General features: G+C 43.6%; 2 protein-coding genes across 3 annotated transcripts in view; one reads left to right on the top strand and one right to left on the bottom strand.

The window, feature by feature from the left end:
• slc25a26 (solute carrier family 25 member 26) overlaps window positions 1-2,609 on the top strand; it is a 74,418-nt gene extending 71,809 nt beyond the window's left edge. For both annotated transcript variants that reach the window (XM_084729331.1, XM_084729322.1), the window contains one exon: window positions 2,124-2,609. In XM_084729331.1, coding sequence (XP_084585457.1) covers window positions 2,124-2,220 — 97 coding nt within the window. In that variant the 3' untranslated portion in view covers window positions 2,221-2,609. The remainder of the gene's footprint in view (window positions 1-2,123) is intronic.
• A 5,704-nt stretch (window positions 2,610-8,313) lies between these two features.
• The window catches only part of lrig1 (leucine-rich repeats and immunoglobulin-like domains 1), a 46,222-nt gene continuing 31,153 nt past the window's right edge, over window positions 8,314-23,382 (bottom strand). The window contains exons 8-18 of the mRNA XM_084729310.1: window positions 22,184-22,327; window positions 19,576-19,656; window positions 17,637-17,708; window positions 16,456-16,527; window positions 16,070-16,233; window positions 15,346-15,699; window positions 13,660-13,941; window positions 10,913-11,344; window positions 10,518-10,652; window positions 10,010-10,282; window positions 8,314-8,894 (exon numbers count right to left, since the gene is read on the bottom strand). Coding sequence (XP_084585436.1) covers window positions 8,692-8,894; window positions 10,010-10,282; window positions 10,518-10,652; window positions 10,913-11,344; window positions 13,660-13,941; window positions 15,346-15,699; window positions 16,070-16,233; window positions 16,456-16,527; window positions 17,637-17,708; window positions 19,576-19,656; window positions 22,184-22,327 — 2,212 coding nt within the window. The 3' untranslated portion in view covers window positions 8,314-8,691. The remainder of the gene's footprint in view (window positions 8,895-10,009; window positions 10,283-10,517; window positions 10,653-10,912; window positions 11,345-13,659; window positions 13,942-15,345; window positions 15,700-16,069; window positions 16,234-16,455; window positions 16,528-17,636; window positions 17,709-19,575; window positions 19,657-22,183; window positions 22,328-23,382) is intronic.

Genomic DNA, 23,382 nt, shown 5'->3' with positions numbered 1-23,382 from the left:
ACATACAGACAGATCTGGACAGCAGGCAGGTCGGTCTAGTAACCAAATTCTTTTACTATGAAGCCACACTGTTGTAACAGGTGCAAGAATATGTCTTGACATTGTCCTGCTGAAATAAACAAGGACGTCTCTGAAAAAGACGTTGTCTGGATGGCAGCACGTTGCTCCAAAACCTGCATGTACCTTTCAACATTAATGGGGCCTTCACATAGCCAAAAGATGTTGGAGTTTGAAGTCAGTGCTGGTAACAGTCTGGATGGTCCTCCTCCTCTTTAGTGGAGGACACAACAGCCATCATTTTTGAACTGTTATGATACTATGGATTGTAGCTGTTAAAATCCCATAACTCCTTATAGTTTCGTGTTGATATATGTGAAGAAATTGTTGGACAACTCAGTTTTTCACAGTGTTGAACCAACGATACCTCTTCAATACCCAACCATGATGCTATAACCTGTTACCAATTGATCTGTTTACCTGTGGAATGATCCAAACTGGTGTATTTTGAGCAATCCACAACTTTCCCAGTCTTTCATTGCCCCTGTTCCAACTTTTTTGGAAATCATGTTGTCAAGTTCAGAATAAGCGTAATGATCAGTCTGATCATTAAATATTCAGTTGGGTACAAGTCGAAAATGATTTGCAAATCATTGCATTCTGTTTTTATTCACGTTTTACACAATGTCCCAACTTTTGTTAAATTGGTGTGGTATAAAAGTAAAAATTAACCCTGTGAAGGGCATTTCTACCAGCTGTTTCTGTGCAAAGCTAACTGAACCTCACCTTTTCTCTGTGTTTGTTTTATCTTGTTTCCTCCCCACAAAAAAACCCAGAAACGGTCTTTTAGCTGAGGTTCACTGGGTGATACTTTGTTTTTATCTGTTCATCATGTGAAGATGTTCAGCAGCTGGTAAATGTTACCCATACTTCAGTGAACTCTAGTGCTTACCAGGGTATCATAAATGTAACAGAAGTGATGTGAGATGTGCGTAACAATGGAAGGTTTGTTTGGAGTTTGACACTGAATGAAAAGTAGTAACATTTAGATAAGTGAACTGAAGGTGTTCTTGTGGGAATATTAGGGCAGGTTGCTAATTTGTTTCAGTTTAAAAAGAGAGAAGCTGTTTGAGACTCGTCCTTGAGCTCTTTCACAGCAGATAGAGGCAGAGACCATCCTTAAAGACAGAGCTAAAGCTGAACAAGGGGATAACTGTATCAATTAAAGGTCAATTGTTAGTCTGTGGGTGGCAAACTGCTTGTGACGCATGTAGTGTGACTCATCAGATGTACACGGTGGGTTCAGATTACGTTCTCCTACCCTTCTGCTATTTGTGTGTTACCATTTTCAAAATCCCCTTCGTTACAGGAAACAGCAACAACCTTCAACGTTCACGCTGAAAGTGGCAAGTTAGCCAAACCTTGTTGTTAACAGTTCACCTCCTCAATTACAAATGTTCCACCAAAACAAGTTCCTCCAGCATTTTTTTATGCTGTTATGGATACTTTACACAACACACATTTGTTTAGTCCCAGTAAGAACATAGTGCAAGTAGTACAAACTAGTCAAAACAAGCTATAAATCAAAAGAGGCGATGCTGTCCACTTTGAGTAAACACAGTTTAAGATAAGATTGCTAGTTTATTCTGAAATTATTAAAAATCACAAAGTTCAGTTATGAGTTGCTTTTTATTTGAGTGATTGGAATGAAAATGGTTAAACTGTCAACTATCCACATTTGTGTTGCTTGTACTATAACATTTCTGATAGACATACAACTTGTTGAAAAAATGATCACTTGAAAACACATCAGCGTGGTAAGAAACACCTAAAATAGCAGAAACCATCTTTGGGGAAAAATTTATGGGAAGTGTTCTTAGAGTTTTTAGTTTGATCTGTGTCCCATACGCTAACATGTAGGAGACCTATACTGCAGCCAGCCAGCAGGGGGTGATTAAGATGTTTCACTTTTCAGTTGCTGTCATGTTGTCCGTCTTTATATACAGTCATTAATCAGAAGTAATTCAGCAAAATTGAAAGCTTCTGATTTGCTTGAATTTATCTGAATAATAGTGACTTCAGAATGTACAGCATGCATTACCCTTTCTCTTTTTTTTTTTTTGCAGTCTGTTTGCAGGCAGCATCCCGAGGGTGACCTTCATCAGTGCAGGTGGTTTTATCTTCCTGGGGGCTTATGAGAAGGTCCGCCGCACTTTGCTATAGCAGTACGTCCTCTGTGACTGTCCTCTGTGACCGTCCTCGGTGACCGTCCTGAGTCTCGACCTGGTGGAGGAACAGCAGGGAAAGCGTCTCTGGAAGTAGCACCCTCGTCCCCTGGAGGCCCCCTGCGCCTCCATGCTGCTGTGCCCCAAGAGGCAAGGTGGTGTCATCCGCGGGCCTGATCGCATTACCCAGGGTGCTGCATTCCTGCTCATCGGTGCCCTGTGGATTGAGTTTAACAGCTCACACTTCTCTAACAGCACCAGAGTTTGGGTGAAACAAAGCCACAACGCGTCACATGAGACTAGCAATGAAGCGTCTTTACTGTTTAATGTGTGTGTGTGTTAATCAATAAGTTATGTTATTAAAGACCATCTCTTTTTATGCTCTGAGTGAGGTTTGGTGATTCCTCTGTTTCCCTGTAGGCTTCCTCTACATGGTCTCATGATCATTTCAGTGTTTTATCCATATTTTTCTCTCTGCTAAGCCGGGCCACCTGCATTAAAGACCCGCTGGGGAGAGATGCAGTAATATCTCACCATTGTTACGTTCCCACTGGAGCACAACTGAGCTCATCCACCTGCAAGAGCTTTAATTTTATCCTTAAGATGCCTTCAACAATACAACACTTTGTTAAATTAACAAGGCTTTAGTTTTATTAGGAGCCTCTGGTGTGCTGCGCAAGCTTTTGTGTAACATTTTGGGGTTCATCTCACATGTGTTTATTGTGAAATATTTTTATTAACTGACTAGGAAAAGTAGTGCTAGATTTTTCTCCTCAAAAAACAGACGGTTGACACGGCATGTCAGGAGGATCCATGTTCGTTTATTGTCAGCTGAAGTGTGCTGACAGCTGAGGTGGCTGAGGGTGTGTGTGTGTGTGGGACTTCAATACTGCGGCTTCAACCTTGATCACTAATGCACTCTCCCACTATCTGGAAGCCGGGTTATTTTTTATGTGTGATATGCAGACTAACGTTTGTTATCATTGGACAGTCTGCATGTTACTTCATGCAGACTGTGTCTTCATTGTAAAAGAGATCGGGCACTAGACTGTCCACACCTGTCTCTCATTGAAAATGCATGGTGCAAAATACAACAGCAGAGACCCCAGACTGCTGAGCACTTGAAGTCGTATATGAAGCAAGAATGAAAGAATTTCACTCAACAATTAGCGTCTTCAGATCCCAAACACTTACTGGGTGTCGTTAAAAGAAAAGCTGATGTGTCACAGTGGTAAACATAAATGCTCCTGTCCCAGATTTTATAGAACACGTTCCTGGCATCGAATTCAGAATGAATGAATATTTACAAAAAAAAAGTGGTTTATCAGATTGAAAATTAAATATCTTGTTTGAACTATATTCAACAAAATATTGGCTGAAAAGTTTTTGCAAATCATTGCATTCTGTTTTCATTTACGTTTTGCACAACATCCCAATTGTTTTGGAATTGGGGTTGTAGTTGTCTGTTTTAATTGTTTAATTCTTTTACAAAACTTCCTCATTTGTACATGGAGTTAACTCAGTTGGATGGTTGATTGATTGGACATAGACATAATTTAACTTTTTAAGTTGATTTAATTTGTATTGGAGCTCTTCTTAACAAGCATGTAAGGAGTAATTATTGTGAAAATGCAGTCTTTTACAAACTTTGATTAAAAAAACATTTTGTTAATTACAATGGTGTTACACAATTAACTCTTGTTTGGAGGTAACATCCATTCATTCCTCCACTGATCAAGACAGAGTGTTGAAAAGATACAGATACCACACTTGGATTTTCACCTCGAACAGTTTTATACCTTAACAACAATAGTTTGATGCTTTGGGAAATACATTTGTTTGCCTTTTTGCTGAGAATTACATGAGAAAAATGCTACCATCCTGAACCTTCTCATCTAAATCTGGGCAAACATTGAAATAGTCCTAAGTAAGAAAAGGGGTAGCACTAAAAACAACTGCTAGAATGAAAGATGGATTAAAGGAATGTGAACTGTCCCATCAACCAGAAGTTTGTTATGCAACCTGGAAAACATATTACGTTTGCTGTTTTACTGTAATATTTTGACTGAGGTTTGTCATATTATAATAAAATCAATAAGATAAGAAAAGGGGTTGATAGATCACATGAATCAGTTTACTGTGAATTTCTCATTTAAAAGAAGCACACAGTGAGATGCATATTTTCCCACTTACTGTTAGTGTTATCCACTGTAGCCATGCAGATTTTTGGTTTTGATTTTATTTGCCAAGTTTCTGAGATATCAGCTGCTGAGGCCCAAAACCAAACTGATCTGCATGACTAGATCAGGTTGTGTAAGTAAGTGGGGAAAATATGTTTCTATTGTGATTTGTCTAATTTGACCATTTAGATATCAGCAGTTCTGATGATCATGAACATGAACTGGAAAAAGGATAATTAATAATTATAAACTGTGTAGGTCTGTGATTTAACAAAGGTTATATTTAAGATAGTGTGCACTAAAATGATGTCTTCTTCTGCACTAGCCAATTGTATAAATGCTGATGGTTTCCACATGTTCCTTTTTTTTTTTCAAAATAAGAGCGCGCAGTTGTTCAGGGTAACTTATTACAAGACTAACAAATCACTCCTCTACGTCTGATTGAAGGATTATTCAAATGATGTATGCGAGAACGGTTAGCGTTAGTATCAGTGTTTTCCTGCTTGTACTCATTGAATCAGCTCAATGTTGTCCTTGCAGTCACTACAGAGGTAAAAGTGAAGACTCAGTGGATCCTTTTGGGGGGTGCGGAGGGAGACGGATGGCCTCACAGGTGGGAGTGTTTGTCATGCTGCTTGTCACTAGGCTGTTGGACAACAATGGTCGGCGTGTGATTGGTGGAGGCCACGGCCGGAGGCATGTCAATCATCCGATGACAAACATCCATCTGGAATGCACATTCTGGCCAGCAACTGACCCTCAGTCATAGCAAATATTTTAAACAGCCCGCAGAAGGAAAAAATATGCCTGCTGTCTTTGGAGCTTCGGGGAGCCAGGACACATTCCTGGTTGGAAGATTAGCTTTGTCTGTGTGCGTATGTGTGTGTGTGTGTGTGTGTGTGTGTGTGTCTGTGTGTGTGTGTGTCTGTGTTTGTGGTCCAAGCACTAGCTACTTGACTGCTTTGAAGATCAAGGTCTCTGGGTTTCATGTCTTTGTTCATGCTCCATTTGAATTGATGGCTTCTCCATAACCACTGTGACATGTGAGCAGCACTGAATGCTAACTCAGCTGTTTGTGAGTCTGTTGTCACTAAAACATCCGATCACAGTACACCTAGAAGATGTAACAAACTGTACTTTGTATTAAATTAGATAAAAACTAGAAATATGTTCTTTGTTAGACCTTTTATTATACCCTTATTAGACTTGATTAGAGGATAATGTACAACAGAACTGTGCTGTAAATTAATGTGTATTATTTCCCACTGTTAGACCCTTGTTAGAGTATAATTAAAAACACAGGAACACACTCTAATAAAGCCTAAGTCTAATAAGGATCTAACAGTGAGAAACAATACACTTAAATTAACAGTACAGTTCTGTTGTAATATGTCCCTATTTACCCTCTAATGAAGTCTAATGAGGGTCTAATACCGTCTGATGAAAACATGTTTCTAGTTTTCGTCTAACTTGATACAAAGTACAGCTTGTTACATCTTGTTAGTTTACTGTAAACTAAACTTTGAGCAAACATCCTTCCACTCTGTACATCCAAGAAAATGGGCAAAACACTCACAATAATAGCAAAATGGGATTTTATTAGACACTTCAATGCCATGTTAGACACTTCACTGTTTCAGCTTTGACATTGGTACAACGGTTTCAGACAGTTTGTTTCAATAAATTACTCAAAACATGAACTGCACTTCCCTCTCTGCTCCCTCTTGTCCCTTTTACCTGCCTACACTGGGATTGGTTTCCCCACCGGGAGCTCTGATTGGTCTTGCTGGTAAAAAATCATCTCTGATAGGTGCTATCAGGTGTAACCAGAGGAGCGTGTCCTCTGGTTTACCTTGATAAGGCCACTGGTAACAGAACACAGTTCAGACAAAGAGCACGCTGGCAAAACACACGCATACATTGGACAATGTAGCTGCTGCTCTGCCTGATTTCTGAGCCAGTGTACGCAGGGATCGTGACAGTTCTGACTGCATTAATCCTCCGAAGTTTGGTTAGAGAGCACATTTCACAAGCTTCCCAACTGTTCACAGCATGAGACCACAACTTTAACCTTTACCTCGGACATTATTCAGATGTAGTGACGATGAAGAAAAAGTTATTGTTACATTGTGGTGATTACTGGCCAATTGCCTGTGAATGCACAACGGTGGATGTTGAGGCACATTACAGCAGTAACACGATGACACAACACATCATTCTCCCTGATTCTCAGTCTGTCTCAAGTTTAGAGCATAAGAATGGTATCATTAAGCATTCAGCCGTAGCTGTAGATTTCATCATGAATGTGACCAAGAACACATGACAGGTGTCCACACTGAGATCATTACTGGCATTGACAGCCTACATAACATCTGGTAGCCTGCGTGACCACATTTGGTTGCAAACTTGTGCCAAAGTCACAAAGAAAAGAGTACAGAGAAGAATATTTTCTCCCAACGAGGTCAGAGCAGTTTTGCAGTAACTTGTACTATTGTGAAACAGATGGAAGAGCCTTAAAGGGATATTTCGGATTATTTAACGTGGGGTTTTATGAGGTACTTTTTTAAGTTGCCTACAGAAGATAGTGGTTGGCTAGAAGCTAAGCAATGGGCTGCTGTGGACAGGGTCAGCAACAAAAGGTATGTTAGCCGCTTAAAAAAGATCCACTTAAAAAAACAAAAAACAAAATCATTATCAATTTAAGTGTATGCTGTGTTTAGAGTATTTTCACCACTTTACCTTGCTGTTAGTCAGCCTGACCAGACAGGAAACTGCCTCTATGTAAGCCAAATATCACTCTTTGCAAACAAACCAAACTCCATTGGGGAAATCAGTAATTTTACCTTCCAGAACACAAAGTTGCTGGTCTTCTACTGTCTCGCTCATTTAGTTTGTTTGTGTTATTGTATGATTTCTGTATTTTAAGAGGACAGTTCAGATTCACCAAAGTCACGCAGTAACACTAAAATCCTAACAGACGGAAGCAGCTGTGAAACCGCAAGTCTTGTGTTCTGCAAGATAAGATTGCTGGTTGCACCACTGGAGTTTGGTTGGTTTGGAGAGAGCGATATTTGGCTTATTAAACGGTGGTTTCCTGTCTGACAAGGCTGTCTGACAGCAAAGCAGAGAAAATATTCTAAATATAGCGTACACTTAAACTGATATTGATTTAGTTTCAGGTAGGCCTTTTTTAAACGACCTTTAATCCTGCTGACCTTGTCCACAACAGTACTTTGCTCAGCCTCCATGCCAGTACTCCAAACTGAGGGTGTGTTGATCACACCTACTGTAAGTAATACACTATCAGCGGGTACCTCATACAACCCTACATCAAATAGTTTGCACTGTCCCTTTAATGGTACAGTATGTACTGTCTACTTAACCGTGTCAGAATAAGAGGAGTGTCTCCTCACACAGGAGGAGTTTCCTGCATTCCTATTGGCAGATATCATGTCCAGATAATCTGCTTGTTTGTGATGTGAATATAAAAAGTGCTTTAACTGACCGCCTACGAACATCCCAGCTTGAACCATCTGACGTACCAAAATAATTAACATCGAAGCTCTTCCTTCATACGATAATGCATGTGACTTGTGTTTCTGTAAGGCCGTGTTTGGCAGCGTTTGTCAAAAAAACATTCAAGTGCAATCAAGTGTTTTGTTTTGTTTGCTATAAAGAGTGTACCAGTTATCTCTCACGAAAAGTCTCTTGATATATGCTATTACAAGTCGAGTTTTCTTTGATCATGCAATAAGGCACCGCAGCTGAATGTTGGTAAAAGCTGAAAAAGGCTGTTTTTTTGAAGAAAAATAAAAATACCATCACTCCTTTCTTTGTCATGCACATAAATTCAAATACTCTTTTGTAAAAGTTATATAATATATAATATAAGAAAACTCTTATGTACAGTCAAATGTCCAAAGGTATATTTCTCTTTTTTTCCCCTGCACATACATATACTGTACAAGATTCCCTACATTTACATGCTTCAAATGCAAGTCACATTTTTTGGAGCTAGAATTTTTTATTGGTCACCTCCCAAATGAAGGTTTTTAACTATGTACAGCTGATACGCTCAGATGGGACGCCACCCACACAAGCTCCACCTTCACACTCCGGATGCCCCCTGCCTTTTCCCCTCCTGGTGCTCCCCTTTCAGTCCAGATCCAGGAGGCTCAGGATCAATCGCCTCGATATGAGGTAGCAGTTTATTTCCCAGTGCAAAAAAAAAACATTTAAAGTCCACTCCGCTATTTTGAGTCCACATTTTGGGCCGCATGGAGCACCGGCTAGTCGCTGGCTCTCCTTAGGGGGGCGCTCTCATTCTGAGAGGCTCTGAGGGTGTGTCCATTGGACAGCAGAGTCTGCCTGAGCTCAGGCTCACAGTCACTGTCGAGGTGGCTGCGGCTCGTCACGCCGGCCAGCTTCACCGGCTTGTGGAAGGAGTCCTCCTGCGATGGAGAGAACGCCGGCGTCTGTCCCGCTCTGCCCACTGGGGAACAAAAAAGAAGCAGGCAAAGTCAATGACGTGACATGTAAGTAGACCAGGGATGCACCAACTTATCAGCCGAACATCAATATTGGCTGATTTTCAGATTGGTTTCTGCAGGTTTCAACAGGGTGAATTTAAGACTTTTTAAAGATGCAACATGTAGCGACTGTGCATCCAAAAACGAGTACTGCAGTCCAAATAACGAGTTGGAGCTATAGACTGTATATTAAATTGATTGAATCCCGATTTAATATACAATCTATGGTTGAAGCAAGTTGTTTCCCCCCCGCCCCCTCCTCCCCCAGATTAGAGGAAGCTCCGGCGAACCTCAAAATCATGTTTAAGACATTTTAAACATTGGACATTGGATTTTAGACTGAAATAAGATGGCAGTGGCTGATGTTAACATTGATTTTGCACTCGCTTATCGCTGTGATGAAGCTACTGGCAACAGGTACAGTGTCTTTTATAATGAGAATGTCTTTGTTTTCCTAGCGCCCTGAATAAATAACAAGAAAAACAAAATAAACAACCACACAAAAACACATAATGTCAGCATCTGTTATTTGTCAAACTGTTAATTTAAACATCAGTATTGGCCCAGAATTTCATGATGTGTCCCTAATGTACACAAATATGCATTCAGCTTTAGGATCCTGAGGCAGTGGAATGTATGCACGGGGTTGTGTTGACATGTGGAGGTGAGAACTGGTATTTGGAGGCCAATTCCACTGGTATTACTCCTCGCTAAAGAAACTGAATCCCAGAACAGGCCCAGACGTGCATCTGCAGCAGTGAGAACCTCGGTGCTTCTTTACAGCATTTTCAGAGAGATATCCTGAGGGGCTCTGGGCATGCAACCATGATACACTGTCAAATACTAGAAGGAACCGATCCGTCAACAATCACATTGAAAGGAATTTGGCTTGACAAGAGTTCCTAAGTTGTTGATAGTTTCTCATGGCATCAGTTGATATAAATGAGGTTCCTAGACAACAGAGGCTCTAATGAGTATAAAATAAATGTTTTTTTTGTCTCTGGGAAGGTTTTTGGTGGTTGTTAGCAGCTGCAGTGCACATCCTCACTACTTCAAAAGTTAAACTCACTGATCTTACCTTTTCTATCGTGTTGTAACGTATTGTGTTTTTTAGGAAATCCTTGAATGTCCTTTCGGATCCCGTTGGGCGTCCCATTGCAGAGTGAGGTTGAGTGTGTCCCGGCGTCATGCTGTTCCCCAGGGTGACACTGAGAGTAGGATGGGGGAGCAGAGTGCTGTTGGTATTCCATCCCTCCAGCGGGGCCGAACCCGTGTGTCAGGTAGTCGGGATCTTTGGAGTAACTGTTGCCGTTCTCCATACAGTCTGTGCACACCACTGCACCGTCGAAACCTGCACCCAGGGTGAGAGAAAATAAATGATTTGGAGGCAGAAAATCAACAAGTGTATGTCAACACTGTGGTTAGGGTGTCTGCTGTAATTATTTCTGATGCTGAGCAGGCCGCTGCAGACAGCGCCGCTCCTTTCATCGTTATGCAACAAACCAACGTTGCTCATGGGAAGTGGGAGAAGCTGCTGGGGAGCATAAACATTTGGCGGGCTGATCAGAGGCGGAACTGTCAGGTACCTGTGGTGTCTCCAACGTGTCCGTTGGGCTGAGGTCCACCGCCGGCCTCCACTCGGATACACACATCCTGCCGCTCGGACAAGGTGCCCTGGGAGGAGAGGTAGCTTGGGACGTCTGGAGGAACTATCGTCTCATCTGGGAGAGATGAAAGAGATTAATAAAATATTTCTTCATTTTGGCCATTTTCATTGGCAATATTTTTATTTTTTTTTCAAGAAAAAAGCAATCCATCTTCCTATTTCTGTTCATGATTACAGAAGAGGATTAGAGTCACATGTGTATATTTGAGTTATGAGTTTAAACTCAAATTCTAACTAGAGTCAGAATACATTATTAACATGCGACCCTAATCCTCCTCTGTACATAACAACAGACCAGAACAGATCTAAGTGTACCTGTGTTGGTGACGCTGCACTCCTCACTCTTCTTCCTCGTCTGGTAGATGATGCACACCCACACCAAAGACGTCACCACAATACTTGTCACCACTGCGATGACTATGATCCCTATAGTGACCGTGCTTGGGCCCACCGGCAGCGTGCAGTTGCGCCGCCGGGTCACCACCAGCTGGCTGTGAGCACGCTCCGTGCCCAGTGTGTTGGACATGAGGCAGGTGTAGCGGCCGGCGTCCTCCAGCGAGGCGGAGCCGATGACCAGCAGCTGGTTCCCCGGGGTGAAGTGGTGTCTGTCAGAGGGGCGCAGTGGCTGGTCGTTGCGCAGCCAGGTGATGCGGGGTGGTGGGCTGCCCAGTGCCTTGCACTGCAAGGCCACCGTGTCACCGACCACCACGCTGCGGTCTTCCAGGTCTTGGGCCAGGTGGGGTGTTTCTGTGGAAGAAATAAGAGATTCTCATTAGGACTGCATAATATGGTCAAAAAAATCTGTATCACTTTATATTAAGACTACCCTTATTAATGATTTATAAATCGTTGTCATTATGTAATTAATTAGGTTGTAGACAATTCATAAATCATTAATAAGCTGTTACAACACATGAGATAAAAAGGGCCACAGTGAACTATTGCATGTCAAATAGTTTTTTATAGTTTTAAATAGTTTTCACATTTATCTGTCCTGTTAAGCCTCAGTTCTCATTACTAACTGAGCTTACTTTCTCTTCCCCATCAGCCACATTTGTTAATAAGTTACTAACATTTAACACTGTCAGAATATTTAAATAGTCAAAAAGTTTCATTTGGCATCAAATTAACATTATCAAATTAGTCGATTCATACACTAAGGCTTTGGCAATATTGCTCACCATGAGATATTCAGCATACACCATTTTACATTTTACAATAAAGCTACTTTGTGGCAGTAGAACCTCATTTGTTAGATTAATTAGTAGCAAGCAGTCTCTGAAAAGTGGGCCCACATCGATGTATGAAAACTGTTATAACGTCATGACTTAAAAAGTAATTAAAAGTATAAATAATTCTTAATTATAAGGCATTTATGAATCATTCATAAGGGGTGTCTATAGTACCAATACCTGCAGCATTAGCACTGTACTTCATTGTAATGCCGTTTTGTCATATATTTTTCCTTCATCAAAAAAACTGCAGCCTCTGCATTTGGATATTGCACTTGGCCAAGTTGCAATTTAGATATTTTGATTAATTGTGCAGGCCTAGTTCTCATTAAAAGCTTGGAGAGACCAGGATTCCTGAGGTCAGCGCTCTCTATGATTCTTTTGTTATTCTGTGACATCAAAGTTTCAGGTTTCGGTTCTCGGGTTTCTGTTTCAGCTCAGTTTGTTCATGGTATTGATTACAGAGCGGTGAGTCAGCTGCATCGCTGAGCACCAAGTGTGATGTTCTGAGTTTGATCCAACCGCTGGAGGCTTATCTCATGACGACGGTCTCATCTAACAATCATGTTTATACATCTGAGGTCACATCTGTAATGGTGGCAAACTCATACATTTTAATTACAGCACATAAACAAGACGTCTGTCGGCACTGAGTCCTCTTCAGAACAATGTTTCACTGTTTCCTTGGCGACTTCACATTCTGCTGAATGGAGCACATTGAACTGAGTGTGTGTGTGTGTGTGTGTGTTAAGGTAGGCCTCTGCTCTCAGACTGAGCACTTCCCCTCACAGTGGGACATACTCAGATTAAGAGATCTCACTTAACCCACTTCAGTCGCCCCTCTCTATTCTATCAATACTTTCTCCCTCTCCATCAATCCCCCCTCATCTCTACTACCCTCCCCCCTCTTTCTTTTCTCTAATCCCACTTGCCTACCCCCCCAACCACACACACACACACACACACACACACACACAGGCTCCTCCATTCCACTTCTTCTTTGGCTCCCATTTTTCTCCCCCGCCACTCTTTTCCAGACAGGGGCCCCTTGGCTGTAGCCACCCCCCCCCCCCTCTCTTTTTCTCCTTCCCCTCCGTCTCTCAAACCCAAACATCACAGATCAAGTCCAGAGGAATGGTCCCTCACTACAGTATTTTACATTGTTGAGTGGATTAGCACTCAGCTTGAACTGCTGTGAAGTCGAACAAGTCGTACAACATGCAAATATGTCACTGAAACACCTCAAACATAGAAACTGCGGCTTCTGGATTCTTTAGGGGGATTCTTTAAGGCTTGCAACTATTTTGTCTTAGGAAGGAAACCCCCAGTCTCTCTCTCTTTTTTTTTTTAGCTCTGTCAAACAAGGGACTGCTTTGCTCAGTTCAAAGACAAAGCACAAAGATGATCTATGTCCTGAGCTGGTTATAGGAGAGCAGCTCCGTTTTGTTTGATTTAACAGTGTAAAACAGCCAATAAACTGGGAGCACTGAGGCCTGCAGTGAAGCAGCCATGACTGTCCCTCCCACCGAGAGAGGAGAAGAGGAGGGTGGGAATGCCTAACAAACACCCCTCTGTGAGCCCCCACCATCCCCCCTTTGACCCCCAACTGTGACCTTTGGCCCTTGACCTGCAGCAAGGCCACAGCTGCAGAGAAAAGAAAAATATAAAGCCTCTCATTCTACAGCCTCGAGCTGACCAATTCCCAATGGAGCACCGAGATATTTACAAGTTTTTTGGGCATGTGGGAAAATGATCAACACTGAGCACAAGTCACAAATGTTGCCAGTATCGGCTCAACGAAAATACAAGTGCGCACCGCGCAACTCTTACCCAGCACGGTGAGTGTGGCGTTAGCAGAGACGGTGCCCGCTGTGTTTTTAGCGGTGCAGCTGTACACGCCCATGTCCTCCGGCTTGACATCCATGATGAAGAACACGTCGTCATCGGGCATGACATGCATTCTGCGCTCCCGGGCAGCAGGGAAATCCGTGCCACCATCCTTCTGCCAGGCAATCTGCGGTGCCGGGTGGCCCTCTGCGGCGCATTCCAGCCTTGCCGTGTGGCCCGTCCTAATGGTGCTGTCCCTGGGAGTCTTTACGAAGGATGGGAGGACTGTGGACAGAAGAGACACCATTAGACACTGTTAGGGATAGACACTCCATGGGCCATCAAGCCCCTAAATTTGGTGGACAAAATACATTTTCGGTAGACCAAATGTAAACTTATGTAAAAACACCCCTATACCCCTTTTGACTCAGTGTGACTCAGCACGTCAGCCCAGCACAGCAGGGATTGTATCTCCATTACAACAGGGCTAGCTGCTCAAAGGTGTGTCTTTTAACTGAAGATGAGCATAGCTGAAGTTGAGCAGCTGTAAAACAGAGGATAAATACTACATTTCTTATAAATGCTTTACAATAAAAGTTACTATGGAGCAGCAAAATCAGGAAATGTTGGTTTTTTAATCAGTGGCAACTTAAAATAACTCCCTACCAGCTGAAAGCGAACATGAAACAGTAAAATAGAGCAGTTCCCTCATTCATAGCTATACAGTTCTACACTTGTACACCTGTGAGGCAAGTTTGAGTTAAGCACCTTGACAGGATTACACAATAGCATTACACATTCAGTTCTTCTACCCACACTTCCACAGCTGGTGCTGGCATTCAAACCCACGCCTCCATGATGCAAATAATTACGCCATTCCACTCCCAAGTAAAGACGCAGCTAGAGGTCTGATGCAGACTTGGGCAGGGAACCAAACTCTAAGATAAATACTTTCCATTTGCAGAGAAGCAGAGTGACAGAGCGCAGAAGAGATGGCCCCTGTTAGCGCTGACATGCAGCTAAATCAATTTGTTCCGAATACCATCCTTGCAGAGATGGAGGCCCGAGCCACAGAGAGAGAGGACTTTATTCAAGTGAAAGAGTAGAAATCAGCAAGGCCACCGATCTCAATCGCCCCTCTGTCAAAACTGGACAATTCAAACTCAGATAAGTTTAACAAACAAGCATTTTATAGTGGAAATGATAAAATCACACAGATACTGGAGTGGTGTGTTATTTTCTCTTTCTTATCTTGACATTAATACTGGATCTCTAATATTCCTCCGTTTTCTCTCACAATTTGATTTGTTTTTAGAACCACAATGACCCAACTCTCCTCTTCATAATAATAACAGACTTAGAGCTGCAACGATCAACCAGTTTGATTAATTTTTTTTCAGCTTCTCAGGTGTGTTTGTTTTCTGGTTTCTTTATTCCTCTCCATCAGTAAACTGACTATCTTTGAGTTGTACACAAAACAAGACATTTGAGGACATTATCTTGGGCTTGGGGGAACATTGGTTGACTTTTTTCACTGTTTTTCAGACTAAATAACTAATCAATTAATAGAAAAAAATAATCAACAGATTAATTGGCAATGAAAATATGTCAAAATGTTAGTTGCAGCCCTACATGTACTCAAATCTTAACACAAACAAGTCTGTTGTAAACATTATAAAACCAACCTACCATTAACGATGAGGCGGGCCTTGCTGGAGTAGGTGGAGCCAAAGTGGTTGGTGATGATGCACTGGTAGCGGCCCTCGTGGGCGAAGGTGACATGCCGCAGGTGCAGGATAGTGGTGTACTCCATCACACCTCCGCCTGTTGCTGGTGCATCAGATGTCGCACCTTGGTGATGAGCGCGAACGTGGGCAAAGTTCTCCGTCTCGGCGTGGCGAAGCAGCTCCTGGTCCTTACGCCACGCAAAGGTCATGGGGGAGGAGCTGCTGCTGGCAGCCGTACAGGTGAGACGCACGTCGCTACCGAGGACTGTGACTGTAGTTTCTGGCTGCACGGTGATTTGGGGCTTTGGAAGGTCATCTGAGGGTGGACAGCGATGGAGAGACAGAAGTGGAAAGAAGAAAGATGGTGAAAAAAGGCATGTGGGTGAAAAAAGAAAAAGAGGCTGGAGTGAGGATCGTTATTGGCAGAACGTGATAAAAAATGAAGCTAAACATCACAAATGTCTCTCAGTAGGTGTCTCTGCATAAATGGATGTGAAAGAGTCAAATAAAACACACACAAGAATCCATTAGCATGTCTGAGTGCAAATATGGAGATAAACAAAAACACCACACAAACAAATATGTGCAACTATGTAAATAACAGAGCGGGGCAGCTGTCAGTGTGGCTCTTGCTCAACACACCCACCCACATAAACACAAATCAAGCACACAAACACACAACTCACCACACACAAAGCTGCTGGACGGAGCCTGGAAGATGCTGGTGCCCTTCAGGCTCTCCGGGTGGGCACAGGTGGCGTTGACACCGGCCTGCAGAGCACGTGTCACCAACCAGTCGGGCAGCCAGTGGAGCTGGCAGTCACACAGGAAGCTGTCGCTCTGAATAAGACTGTGAAAGAGGAGGAGGAGGAGGAGAGGAGTAAGTACATGTGGTATATATCACATCTTGTTGCATCTGTAACTGAATATGTGTTTCTGAGAGTGTGTGTGTTTGCCAAAAGCAGTGAAGGATTGGAAGCGTGTGTGGATATGAATCTGCTGCTGGCCATTTTCTGCGTGTGTGGATTTGTGCACATAAATCATGTGTAAATCTTCCGTAAGTATAACTCACAGAGTTTTGAGGTTCTTCATTTTGCTGAAGGCATCAGGCTGGATGGAACGAATAGCATTGTCACCCAAGTTCCTGTTGGGACATTACACATCATCTCATTAACAACTGTAAACAAATTACAGCCATACACACAGGTTTTCATTAGCAAATATCTGGGGCCTGTTGCATAAAACATTTTGGTCAGAGTTCTCCTTAAGGTTTCCTTAAAATGTTCACGTAAGTATTTAAGCTTTTCTCCTTATCGTGGTCTTATACTTAAGAAACCAGGGAGCTCGACAAATCATTGCACAAATCACCTTAGCAACCAAAGTTTTTGTGAGCAGTGTAGCAGCGAGACACAACCACAGGACATGAAGACAAAGTTTTTTTTCAAAGTTTTGAAATTGACCTGCATCGTCAATTAGTTAGTGGGCAGTGGCGTTTACATCATTTGGAACAGACGTATCTATTTTTGTACATAAAGGGGGCGTACATGAGCCTTTAATCTAACCTTAGTGGTTACTTCAAGTAAGCTGTAAGTTAATTTCTTTTTTGGCTAGAACAGACAAGCTGTTGTAATTTTTTGGACCTCTTGGGCGGAGGCGGTAACAGTTATCACAAGCACCGGTGCAAGTAAACAAACTGTCTCCTTAAAATCTCTTTCAATGCACCAAATTCCTGAAGGAAGGATTTTGAGAGATTCAGTGTAACAATTTTATGTAAGTCCCTAAGCTAAGCAGAAATTAAGCCTTAAGTGTCATATATGAGGACAAAACTTAAGGTGTTTTGTGCAACTGTCCAACCAAGGTGGAAATATATGCATGTGTGAGGATACGTGCCAGCTTTTCCATCCCTCCCTGCATTTATTCGACAAAGGCCTGTGAAAGAGCTTATAGGAATTCCATTTCTTGTGCGGAGCTCTGCCATATGCTCAATAACTTTGTTCCTGTGCAGAGGCAGGAAAAAAAGGCCAAAGTTGAGATTGTGCTAGGCTAACGAGAGAGAAGCAGCTGGGCGCTCGCAAAAGCCTCTGTCTTCTCCTTTTACAAAGACGCTATTAAATTGCTAGCGGCCTGCTCTCTGCCAGCTACTTTTGGCAATACCCCCACCCCACCACCACTGCCACCACCACCCAAGCCTCTCTTCCTCACTCTCTTTCTGAGGCTGGGAGGAGGGGCTGCCAAGCATTGTGGGATACTCACAGGTGTTCCAGGGTCTCCAGGCCAGAGAAGGCTTTCTTGGCCACCGACTTGATCTTGTTTCCAAACAGAGTTCTGCCGTTTCCAAACATGAAGGGTGTCGATAGATGAAGAGAGAGGAGAGGAGGGAGGAAGGGGTGAGAAGAGCCGGGGTGAACAGAGAGAGAGAGGAGCACAATTAGCAAGGCTGAATCTGATAAGAGTGAGGGGGATTGAGGTATTGGAAATCTGAACTGTGCGGAGATTAGCCCAGAGGAAGGGTGAGGGAGCTTGGATGGGGTTGGAGTGTGTGTGTGTGTGTGTGTGTGTGTGTGTGTGTGTGTGTGTGTGTGTGTGTATGTGTGTGTGTGTGTGTGTGTGGGGGGGGGGGGGGGGGGGGGGCACCTGGGCTCTGCGCTGCTCTTCAAAGACCACTTTTATCTTTATTAGAATTTAATAGCAATGACCGGGTGGGGCTGTCTCTGTGTGTGTGTGTGTGTGTGTGTGTGTGTGTGTGTGTGTGTGTGTGTGTGTGTGTGTGTGTGTGTGTGTGTGTGTGCGGTGGCAGAGCTTGTAAGGACATACATGCAGCCATGTGAGTGTGTGTCTGTGCCTGTCAAGCCTGGTTTGAGCTAAGAAGTGAAATGCTGTTCTCTCTGATTTGGGGTCCTAATCCTCCCCTTCCACCCTCCTCTCCCTCGTCCCTCTCCTGTTGAAGCCTTCACTTCACAGGAAGAGGAGATACGGATGGCTGGTTTACAATGAAGACCCTGGTGTTCAAAATCATCCACATGTACACACAAACAAACAGCTGTCTTTTCACATGGATGATGAGACAGCTACTTTGTCATTTTTGCAACTTCTGTTTTGAAGGAATTAAGAATCCAACATCCAATCATCATTTCCCTTGGCTCAGATCTAGAAGATCCACTTGCCTCCCATGTGGCAGCATTCACAAGCCGCTTTAAGGAAACCCAGTATGTGTGGTGGACACTTTGATGTCTCACCCCTTCTCTCTCTTTTCGGCATCTCTTTTTCCCATGGTTCTCTGTGCCAGCGCTGGGATGCAGCGGGCCGCTTCCGCCAACGCCGTGACAAAAGGGGCAGGGTCAGAGGGCGGGGCATGTGAGGCTTTTGATGTTGATGACTGAATGCGGCCCTCAATTTCACCCTCTCTCAGCTCCAAACAACGAGCACTGGGAAAGAGGGGACGCAAGGAGTGGAGGCATGGAGGAGAAATAGAAATAAGCCTATTGGGGGAGCGAACCCCTGCCAGCTCAAAGAAAAGCCCTTTCTCTCGCTCCTTCTCCCGTTCTTTCTCTGTCAGTGGTGCTCATACTGGGAACCATCTTGGCTGGACATCATCTTTTCATCCTGCATGTTGATGATTGCTGCTCAGTGCCAGAAAACTCCATGTCTGCTGTAATTTCTCAACTGGCCAACTTTTGACATTGAACTTTTTACGAGCAAACATTGATGCGTAATCATGAAAAAAAGATAAAAAAATGATTCACAGTATCTCCTTCTTGAACCATTAGCAGCAAAGAGAACACAGTTGGCCATAAAGTATTAGTGAAACAATAAAATCATAAAATGAATGCCAGACTGAAATGGAGACAGTGGCCTGAACTTCCACTGGATAAAAAACATGACCTTCGAAGTTTCACGAAAAAGTAAAAAAGGGACGAGGGGTCCTATAAGTCACTGCAACGACTTCCCCACCAAGTTAGGTGTGGGGTCAGATATCTCAAACTCTGTGGTCATTAACTGGGCTCAGTAAACTTGGCTGGCAATGAGGGGTGAGCTGGGACTTGGAGAGAAACTTTTGGATGCAAGAAAAAAGCTCAATTCTGTTTCTCTGATTGTCTGTTTTTGAAGAACAGCGCAGAGGGATGAAAAGGAGGGGTTCATATTGAAGGAGAGGCGGAGGGAATAAAAAGAAAGAATGAGGGGAGACACTCACAGCTTGTTGAGGCTGTCCAATCCAGAGAAGGCCCCGTTGGTGTCCTCTATTGTGCCCGAGATGTCGTTATGGTCCAGCTCCCTGTGGTGAATGAGAGAAAAGAGGGGGATAAGAAAGATGGGAAGGAGGATGGGAAGGAGGCAGGGAGGGAGGGAAGGAAGAGAACAGGGACAGGGTCTGCCAGCACTGAAGCGTTACATAGCCCTGGCAGAGGACGGTCTGGAAGTCACGGGTTACCCCTTCGCCCATACTCCCTCCCCTCCCTACATCATCCTCCCCCCTCTGCACCTGGCCTTAAGAGCCCCTCTGCTGCTCTGCTCTGCCAACCAAGTGCATTCTTTCCTTAGAGGGGTGGAGGAGTGTGCATGTGAGTGTGCATGCATGTGCTTCAGTGTGTCGAGGCAAACCCAGCGTAGGGAAACACATGTATAATTCATGATGGCATGGGAGGTTTGGCGGGAACACAATGCCATGTGAGAGGCCAAACGGTTGGGTCTGGTTGTCTGATGGCGGCAGGTATGGCACAGCCAAAACTAAAGCCATGAGTTTTGATGAGCTTAGGAGGTGAGCTTAAGCTGGGCATACACTGTACAATTTTAGAAAGCTACAGCTCATGATTTATGTGCTCAAACTGTACAGTCTGATGGTCAAGCCATAACCTGAGTACTCTGTACACTGTACGTGTAAACTATAAAATAACGTGTCTTGTCAGCCCCAGTGGACTTTTCTGGCTGTTGACATTTGTCAATAAACATTTGTTTGAAAGCTTCAAGGCAGGTAGAAGTTTCTTTGCTAGTAGTAATAATGCTGACAAGGCATGCTGCTTTGATCATCTGTGCCTTTAAGTGTGCAGAAACTTCAAAAAAAAAAGAAAAAAGGGAACAGCGTATACAGCAGAGCTAAACAATGCCCAATGTCAGGCAAGTAAAACTAGCATCTCACTTACCCAACCAGGCAAGCACAAAAGAAAGAAAAAACAAAAGAAAAAATAACTTCTTTTACAGCATTTGGGGGTTTCCAAACACTTGTTGAATACACTTTATTTCCTCTCTCAGAAAGTCTTAAGAACTACCTCTGTAGGTGAAGTCAGAGTGACTCCTCTGAACCATTAAAAGACTTTCTTTCAAACTTGAGAAAGGCCTTTGAGGTTGATGGTCAGCCACACCCTCCACCATCTCCACAATACCACCCTCCACTCCTCCTCCTCCCTTTGCTTTCCAAGCATCTCTTATCCCCCTCTGGTTCTTTTCAGCCTCCACTGGCCGCTGTCTTAGTTGAACTGGACAAGGGCTGCCAATATCCTACTCTTTCTGGCTGGCTGGATGTGAAAGGCTGTTGCCTTGTTAAAGCAAGGCCAGTGGTGGGGGCTGTAGAGCAGGGAGACCAGCGGGCACGGAGAATGGGGGGGAGGAGAACCCGATGAGCCAACGACCCCCGTGGCCGAATTAGAGGGCAGGCTGGCTTGTTTGGAGCTTTCACACCCCGATGCAGGCTCCAGCCCCATGCCAGCATGACCAACAGCGCAGGCCCAATTAAAGCTCCCCCGGCTCCTTTTCAGGGCCCAGCCTATGCCTGTCCTCCCCTCCACTGATTAGATTAGGCCTGCCTCAAAGACACGGAGCACAGGAGTGATACAGGAGAGAAAAGATCATGCAAAATCAGGGCAGAGATAATGTATGTATTGAGGGATAACATGAGGAGATGACAGAATACACTTAGGATAACAGAGGGGGGAAAAATGGGCAGCAAGTTTAAAAAGGTAAAGCCAGTAGAAACAGAGTGAGCAATTAAAGACAAGAAAGGAAAACATGAGAGAAGGCCTGAGATATCCCACCCTTTATTTCCCTCTGCAGCTAGTTATCTAGCACCCAGAGTGCCAGCAGAGAGAGGCCTTATGTGCCTTGGCTTGTCACCCAGCTGTGAGAGAAAGCTCGTCTAGCGAGCTCTGGCACGACTCTCCTCTCTGGCTCTCTCATCAGGAGGAAGGCGTAGCCAAGAGGGCCTTGGTTAGGAACCAAGACCCCCAAGTCTTTCTCCTGAATTTATCCCCTGACTTTCTCCCTTTTAATTCCCTTCTTTTCTTTCTTTAGGCCTGTTCAGGCTTTTTGTGCAAACGGTGGAGCAGCAGAGAAAAGAAAACCTCTGTCTTCTAAAAGTGAGGAAGGATCTAGAGGGAGGTGAGTGACACGGAACACTTTCAGATCCAAGTTTGTTGGGAACCAAAACAAAAATCCCAAAAACAAAACCAGACAAAAGGAACAAAGTGAGAAAAGAAACAAGAAAAATAAGAAGTTGCCACAGAAGCCATGGCAACAGTGATGCATGAACATCTCATAAGAGTAAAAAAAAATAATAATAATGAATAGGCATGAACGCAAACTGAGAACAAATCTGACTTGAAAAGTAAACAACTTCTGTTTTCTGAAGTCAAATGCAGGGACTGCATAAGCCTAAATATCACATATCACACAGGCAAAACCAACATTAAACATCTCAGCTTTCACTGCTCCCAAGTGGCACATGTTAGCTTTATCGTCAGCGGGGGCAAAACCATAATGAAGGGGTTGTTGGGGGTGGTTTGGGGCTTGGTAATGGGGGCTGTACTTACAGGATGCGTACGGCCTTGAGACCTCTGAAGGCTCCCTCGGTGATGTGGCTGATGGAGTTGTGGCCCAGACGGAGAGTGTGGAGATCCCCAAGCACAGCCAGGCTGCCTTCATCCAGACGAGTCAAGTTATTGTACGACAGATTCCTGGAGAGAGAAACAGAGCACGAGACAGACAGAAAGGAGGACAGGAGCAGACAAGGAGACGGAGCGAAAGAAAGAGGGGAAAAACAGCGGGAAAAGAGAGAGAAATGTTCTGTGTGAGGTCTGGAAGGAGATGACAGGTTGGCAGAATGCTGAGGCAGCTCGCGACATCATTATACTTAAATTTCATGGCTGATTCAATGTCTATTTGCCACTCTGTGATGTGTTTTTCCATTGTGCTGTTTTCTTCACCACAAGATGTTAACAGAGAATGGGCTTAGCAGACCTTGATGCTCAGCTGAGGACCCAACCGTTTGACAGGGAAGAAAAGACGCTCTTGGTTGGAGCTCTACTTTTCTACAACCTCCATTTATAAGCCTGCTTGAGCATGTGGTAAACCCCAGGGGAATATACTGTCACTCATGTGAACTGTAGCCCTCAGAGTGTTCTTTATTTTCATATCAGATCTCTCTATTTCTTACATGGCTAGAGGAAATCCAAATTGGATGAGAACAGTACATGGATTTCCAAGCACTTTCACTTGTTTTAGGAATTTGGAAAGACAGAATACTCTGCTAGTAAGTAGGGGTGAGATTCTCTTGGCAACTCACGATCCAATTCAATTCAGAGCTGCGATGCAATAATGAAAGTATTATTGATTCACCAAAATTTTTGATTTCTATACTTGATATATTTTTCTCACTGTGTGACTGCTTGCTACTTTTAAGACAGAGCATGTTTGTAATGCTCCATAACTGGTTTAGTTAGATATGATTTGCATACAGTGTGGCTTTGTCCAGGTACCTTTTCCATCAACTTTCTGTGAGCTAAAATGCTTCCATGTGTTAGTTTTTAAGCCAGGGGGTGCCAGTCAGACGTTCAGCCATCCTCACCAAAACTCAAGAGGTAGTCTAGTTTACAATGTAAACAAGACACACGTTTATGTCTGTAATGCTTCACTACACTATAGTTGGTTCAGTCGTGAGGAACACACAGCTCCGTTTATCAGGTGATCATATTGTGGAACACTGTAAGAATCTATTTTCCTCCACCTCTAC

This window comes from Lutjanus erythropterus, chromosome 2 (assembly GCF_056507025.1).
Source record: "Lutjanus erythropterus isolate fLutEry1 chromosome 2, fLutEry1.hap2, whole genome shotgun sequence".
NCBI classification, from domain to species: Eukaryota; Metazoa; Chordata; class Actinopteri; order Lutjaniformes; family Lutjanidae; genus Lutjanus; species Lutjanus erythropterus.
This window is presented reverse-complemented; position numbering and strand designations above follow the sequence as displayed.